Here is a 7,044-nt window from a genome sequence, read left to right as displayed (position 1 = left end):
TCTAGATCCTTGAGGAATCACCACACTGTCTTCCACAATGGTTGAACTAATTTACACTCCCACCAACAGTGTAAAAGTGTTCCTATTTCTCCACATCTCTCCAGCATCTGTTGTTTCCTGACTTTTAAATGATCGCCATTCTAACTGGTTTGAGATGGTATCTCATTGTGGTTTTGATTTGCATTTCTCTAATGACCAGTGATGATGAGTTTTTTTCATGTTTGTTGGCCATGTAAATGTCTTCTTTTGAGAAGTGTTTGTTCATCTCCTTTGCCCACTTTTTAATGTTTTTTTTTCCTTGTAAATTTGTTTAAGTTCTTTGCAGATTTTGGATGTTAGCCCTTTGTCAGATGGATAGATTGCAAAAATTTTCTCCTATTCTATAGGTTGCCAGCGGAGGCTGCAGAACAGCAAAGATTGTTGCTTATTTCTTCCTCTGGAAGCTTCTTCCCAGAGTGGCACCCACCAGATGCCAGCCACAGCTCTCCTGTATGAGGTGTCTGTCATCCCCTACTGGGAGGTGTCTCCCAGTCAGGAGGCATGGGGTTCAGGGATCCACTTAAGGAGACAGTCTGTCCCTTAGCGGAGCTCGAGCACTGTGCTGGGAGATCTGCCACTCCCTTCAGAGTCGGCAGGCAAGAACACTTAAGCCTGCTGAAGCTGTGCCCATAGCTGCCCCTTCCCCCAGGTGCTCTGTCCCAGGGAGATGGGAGTTGGATCTGTAAGCCCCTGACTGGGCTTGATGCCTTTCTTTCACAGATGCCCTGCCCAGAGAGGAGGAATCTAGAGAGGCAGTCTGGCTACAGTAGCTTGACAGCACTGTGGTGGGCTCTGCCCCCTCCAAAGTTCCTGTCAGCCTTTCTTACACTGTGAGGGGAAAACTGCCTTCTCAAGCCTCTGTAATGGTGGATGCCCCTTCCCTGACCAAGATTGAGTGTGCCAGGTCGACGTCAGACTGCTGTGCTGGCAGTGAGAATTTCAAGCCAGTGGATCTCAGCTTGCTGGGCTCCGTGGGGGTGGGATTCGCTGAGCTAGACCACTTGGCTTCCTGGCTTCAGCCCCCTTTTCAGGGGAGTGAACGGTTCTGTCTCGCTGGTGTTCCAGGTTCCACTGGGGTATGAAAAAAACTCCTGCTGCTAGCTCAGTGTCTGCCCAATCAGCTGCCCAGTTTTGTGCTTGAAACCCAGGGCCCTGGTAGCGTAGGCACCTGAGGGAATCTCCTGGTCTGCGGGTTGCAAAGACTGTGGGAAAAGCGTAGTATCTGGGCCGGAATGCACCATTCCTCAAGGCACAGTCTCTCCTGGCTTCCCTTGGTTAGGGGAGGGAGTTCCCTAACCCCTTGAGCTTCCCAGGTGAGGCGACACCCCACCCTGCTTCTGCTTGCCCTTCATGGGTGCACCCACTGTCTAGCCAGTCCCAGTGAGATGAGCCAGGTACCTCAGTTGGAAATGCAGATCATCTGCCTTTTGCGTTGATCTCACTGGGAGCTGTAGTCCAGAGATGTTCCTATTTGGCCATCTTGCCAGCCCTCTGATCCTAATTTAATCTTAATTCTTAGCCAAAGCTTCCTAGTTAATCCTACTGTTTTACAAATTATTTCATTCAACTTCTGGAATGGACAGAAGCTAATCTAAATTTTCCTTTTTCCTTTTTCTTTTTGGAGACAGTCTCACTCTGTTGCCCAGGCTGGAGTGCAGTGGTGCAATCTTGGCTCACGGCAACCTCCGCCTCCCGGGTTCAAGCAATTCTCCTGCCTCAGCCTCCTGAGTAGCCAGGACTACAGGTGCATGCTAATTTTTTCTATTTTTAGTAGAGATGGGGTTTCATCATGTTGCCCAGGGTGGTCTTGAACTCCTGAGCTCAAGCAATCCGCCCGCCTTGGCCTCCCAAAGTGCTAGGATTACAGGCGTGAGCCACTGTGCCCAACTTTCATTAATACAATGCTTAATCAGGAAATAAAATTCCCCATACATTCTGATTATCTCCTATGAATAAGATGTTCATAAAAAACTAAGTAGTATGTAGCTAAATAAATTTGGTCTAAAGACTGTTCACAAGAACAAATTTGTGCTTCATCTCCAACATAAAGCCACTGAGCTGTTTTACATCTGGCAGCTGAGGCACAGCCAGATTTGCAGTAAAAGCAGCATTTTGTTGTATCAGGTATTTCCTTATAAATCACCCCTTACCCAACACACATGATCCTGGCAGGGTTTCTTCATCTCTGAAAACCAGAAGACAAAGAAACCTCCCGCTGAGAAAGAGGAACCCAGCAGCAAAGCTTCCCTGCAGTGTGCGAACCTGAGTAAAAAGGAGTGTTTCTGAGTTTCTGCTGTCCAGACTGAGCACAAACCGGATGGACTGGAAAAGTTCTTGGATACTGGATCTGAATTGTTCCTCTTCCATTCCACAAGTGGCTCGTGAGTACAGGATCCGTGACTGTACAATGAACTTGAAAAGGTACTCCAAGGCCTGGAAAGTGTGGGAGAAAAAGTGATGGAGAGGTGTTGAAGATGGTCAGGAACTCACATAGCAGAAAACAAAGGACAAAGTAACAGCAGTTTCTATATCAAAATCAGGTGATGGACAGTTCTAACTATGGAGATAGATAGGCAGTTTATTTTTTAAATTTTTTTCTCAAATATCCAAATTGTCACTAAGCAGCAGCTACCTGCTTATTGAAAGAATCATTAAATAATTTCACAACTGTTTTCTGAGGTTCTGGAATTAAGGAGCCATAGACTGTTATAGAAATAGTTGAATTTAAGAACATTCAGAGTTTAAAAAATAAGTTTCTTTGTATTTTTTTTCAGGTCTGGAAATAAAAGGGTCACAAGGCAAGGATGTAAGAAACACTCAAGTTTACTGCAAGAAAGAAGTATCCTAAAGGACTCAGGAGTCCTCAGACTTAGGAGTCTCCTACATCTTTAAGATATAGCTGGGGCCTGACACAGTTCCTCCTTTTTCACCAGGGGTCACAGAAATCTGAAGAAAACTTGTCCCAGGCTGCACAGCAGCCGATAGGCCTGATACATCCGGTATCCACCCTCTTTCCACAAAGACATCTGCCATAAACAGTTCATAAACAGTATAAGATGAAGCTTCTGCAAAAAGTTTGGGAGCAGAATCTGATTCTGAGGAGTTCCTGACGCTTGGCCCATGCTTACAGAGTAATTTCCTTTTAAGAGAACACATTCAAGACCCAATACTATGTTTTCTAATTAAAAAAACAAAAAACCACAGATTTCCCAGACACTGAAAAGGAAGAGATAATGGAGAGAAACTTCTGCAATGCTGAAACAAACAGAAGTCAGGTACTTGAAACATAAACAGGAAACAATTCCTAAACTCCCTTTCATGATCTATCCAGCTGTTAGACGGTTTGGAAAAGCAGAACTTAATATTTTGTGGCCCATACAAAATTCAGTTGGCACTGGGGAACGCCAGTTTAGAAAATGTGTCATCCAGGGATTGTATCAGATGATTCTGTAGAAGAAATGAGTGTGTGGCCTCGTCTCCATAAATGCTACACCCTCTGTTCTAGTAGCTTTTTAATGCCTACTCTATAAAGAACTTGAAAAATCTGTTAGTTGTTAAACCCAGACACTTGCAGGCTGGACTCTGCCACTGCTCTAGTATGTCTATATTGCGGTGACTCTTCGGGCCCATGAAGCAGAAAGTATACGCTTCTGAGCCAGCTTCATTTATTAGGTCATGCCAGTTTGAAGTCACTGAAGTAGGACGTATTTTCTATTAAAATAAAGAAAATAAACGTGTACATTTTCCAAACGAAATGGCTAGGTAGCAGGTCTGACCTTTCCCTTTAGGTACTTTGGTTTTGTATGATTAACATGGCTTGCTGGGCTCAGCAGAGGACAAAAGAGGGACAGGGTCAGGATTGACACTCTGGAATCCTTAGAGGTAGGGATTAGAATCCCTATAGGTAAAAGATAGAATAGATCTTGGAGCAGCCTAAAAAAGCCAGGATTGCTTCCTCAGTTAAGTCACACAGAAAATAAAAAGCATGCTAAGACCTGGAAAGATTCACCAAAAATGTATTATGCATAGAAGTAGAACATGAACTTATTGAGCATCCTACTATCATATGCCCAAGCCCCAGAAGATGCAGGAAGGATTGGTAATTACATGGAGCATTGGAAATAAAGACAGTAAAATAAACTAATTTTTTTTCTGAAAAGTGTAATTTTAGGACACCTGAGAGGTAGGCAAATCTAATTATGTGCTCCATACTACTCTTCTAATTTTAAAAAGTTTTTTTGTTTGTTTGGTTTTTAAGTTTGAAACAGCTACCACAAGAGATGTAATGACTGGCATGAAACATTTGCCAGTTTCAGGGAGGCAGAACTAGACAGCAAAGTGACTTGCACTTTTTGGGCATGAGAGCTTGCTTCCTCTATTAGGTTACACAATATAAGACAACTAGCAGAGGAGCACAAGGCTGATGTCAGAGAAGTCTCCATGCAAACCCGGATGAGGACATGGAAAATAAAGCCACCTCCAGTCATTCCGTCAGTACCTGACTTCCCTCTTCCCCACTCCTCTTGAATCTCTTGAATTTTTGGATCAGTACCATCTTGATCAGGACCAGGTGATGCTGGCCACCTCTGACAGATTCAACTGGGGAAGGAGAGTGGGGCAGTGGAGTGGAATAGAAGGTGAGAGGTGGAGCCTGTGGAATTTGTTCAAGCTTTAAAGGTGCTCCGATTACTGTGTAGAGACAATGGAGCACTTAACTGTGGCTCAAGCAGCTGCCCTGTCCATTTTTGCTTAAGTTAATAAACCTGTAAGAAAAGAGATCCTAAAAGTTATTACCATGTTTGTATCACCAAGAAGATCCACCGTGCCCTCTCTTTCCTCCTTGTGGCTACCTGCTAAGGAACTGATACAGCTCAGCATGGAAAAGTGTGCTGTTGTTTTAGAATGCCTTGTGAAGAGCCACCCTAAAACCCACAACGACACCCCTCCATGCCTCTCACATTGTGAACAAACAATAAAACCAAGTAAGAAATAATGAACTTTTTATTTTCACCTTCTTCAACAGAACTTTTTTTAAGGTCATGATTCTGAAGGTAAAAGGAAGAGATAAGGTTATGAGTGGAAAGATATATTGAATCAAAAGTATTAAGGAAGAAGTTTCCTGGTTCATGGCTTTTGATACTGGAATGAGAAGTATCAGGCCAGGAGCATGCATCCTATGAAGAAGGAGGAAAACAGGATTAGATGGAAACTTACTAATTTGGTGAAGGAGACATGTAAACTGAAATCAGATAAAGAAGAGGAAATGAACTGATAAAACCTTAGTGTTGGATATATTACAGAACAAGTGTGAAATGGTGAGAACAAATATGAAAACACCTCAGAAAAATGCTCCCCGAAAGGGAATTCTTCCTTCTCCCTACCCAAACCTTATCTTTCCCAGAATTCTGTACCTCCATAAATGGCCTTGCCATCAACTCAGCTGATTTAGCAAAGACCCCTTAGAAACAGTCACAGTTCTCCCTTATTATCATCTTCTACATCCAATCTAGCATTTGAAAGCCCTTGCTTTAGCCACATCAATTGCCTTTTGGTTCCTTAAAAATCCAAGCTCTTGGGGCCCGGTGCAGTGGCTCATCCCTGTAATTCCAGGACTTTGGAAGGTGGAAGTGGGTGGATCACCTGAGGCCAGGAGTGGCTCACTAGAACACACAGTGTAGAGAAGACGTTAAATGACCCGATGGAGCTGAAAACCATAGCACAAGAACTACATAACACATGCAGAAGCTTCACTAGCCGATTCGATCAAGAGGAAGAAATGGGATCAGTGATTGAAGATCAAATGAATGAAATGAAGTGAGAAGTTTAAGAGAAAAAAGAATAAAAAGAAATGAACAAAGCCTCCAATAAATATGGGACTATGTGAAAAGACCAAATCTATGTCTGATTGGTGTACCTGAAAGTGACAGGGAGAATGGAACCAAGCTGGAAAACACTCTTCAGGATATTATCCAGGAGAACTTCCCCAACCTAACAAGGCAGGCCAACATTCAAATTCAGGAAATACAAGGAACACCACAAAGATACTCCCCAAGAAGAGAAACTCCAAGACACATAATTGTCAGATTCACCAAAGTTGAAATAAAGGAAAAAATGTTAAGGGCAGCCAGAGAGAAAGACTGGGTTACTCACAAATGGAAGCCCATCAGACTAACAGTGGCTCTCTTGGCAGAAACTCTACAAGCCAGAAGAGAGTGGGGGCCAATATTTAACATTCTTAAAGAAAAGAATTTTCAACCCAGAATTTCATATCCAGCCAAACTAAGCTTCGTAAGTGAAGGACAAATAAAATCCTTTACAGACAAACAAATGCTGAGAGATTCTGTCACCACCAGGCCTGCCTTACAAGAGCTCCTGAAGGAAGCACTGAATGTGGAAAGGAACAACTGGTACCAGCCACTGCAAAAACATGCCAAATTGTAAAGACCATTGATGATAGGAAGAAACTGCATTAACTAACGAGCAAAATAACCAGCTAACATCATAACGACAGTATCAAATTCACACATAACAATACTAACTTTAAATGTAAATGGACTAAATGCTCCAATTATAAGACACAGACTGGCAAATTGAATAAAGAGTCAAGACCCATCAGTGTGCTGTATTCAGGAGACCCATCTCGCATACAGAGACACACATAGGTTCAAAATAAAGGGATGGGGGAAGATCAACCAAGCAAATGGAAAACAAAAAAAAGCAGGGGTTGCAATCCTAGTCTCTGATAAAATAGACTTTAAACCAACAAATATCAAAAGAGACAAAGAAGGCCATTACACAATGGTAAAGGGATCAATTCAACAAGAAGAGTTAACCATACTAAATATATATGCACCCAATACAGGAGCACCCAGATTCATAAAGCAAGTCCTTAGAGACCTACAAAGAGATTTAGACTCCCCCACAATAATAATGGGAGACTTTTAACACCACATTGTCAACATTAGACAGATCAACGAGACAGAAAGTTAACAAGGATATCCAGGA

At 42.7% G+C, this 7,044-nt stretch overlaps 1 protein-coding gene across 1 annotated transcript in view; it reads right to left on the bottom strand.

Annotated features, from left to right (window-relative positions):
* DOCK3 (dedicator of cytokinesis 3) overlaps positions 1-7,044 on the bottom strand; it is a 494,638-nt gene that overhangs the window by 121,439 nt on the left and 366,155 nt on the right. Inside the window, exon 21 of the mRNA XM_011992509.1 lies at positions 2,302-2,472. Coding sequence (XP_011847899.1) covers positions 2,302-2,472 — 171 coding nt within the window. The remainder of the gene's footprint in view (positions 1-2,301; positions 2,473-7,044) is intronic.

This window comes from Mandrillus leucophaeus, unplaced genomic scaffold, assembly GCF_000951045.1.
Source record: "Mandrillus leucophaeus isolate KB7577 unplaced genomic scaffold, Mleu.le_1.0 Scaffold412, whole genome shotgun sequence".
In the NCBI taxonomy this organism is placed as follows: Eukaryota; Metazoa; Chordata; class Mammalia; order Primates; family Cercopithecidae; genus Mandrillus; species Mandrillus leucophaeus.
The sequence above is the reverse complement of the archived record's forward strand: the minus strand, read 5'-3'. Positions and strand labels throughout refer to the sequence as shown.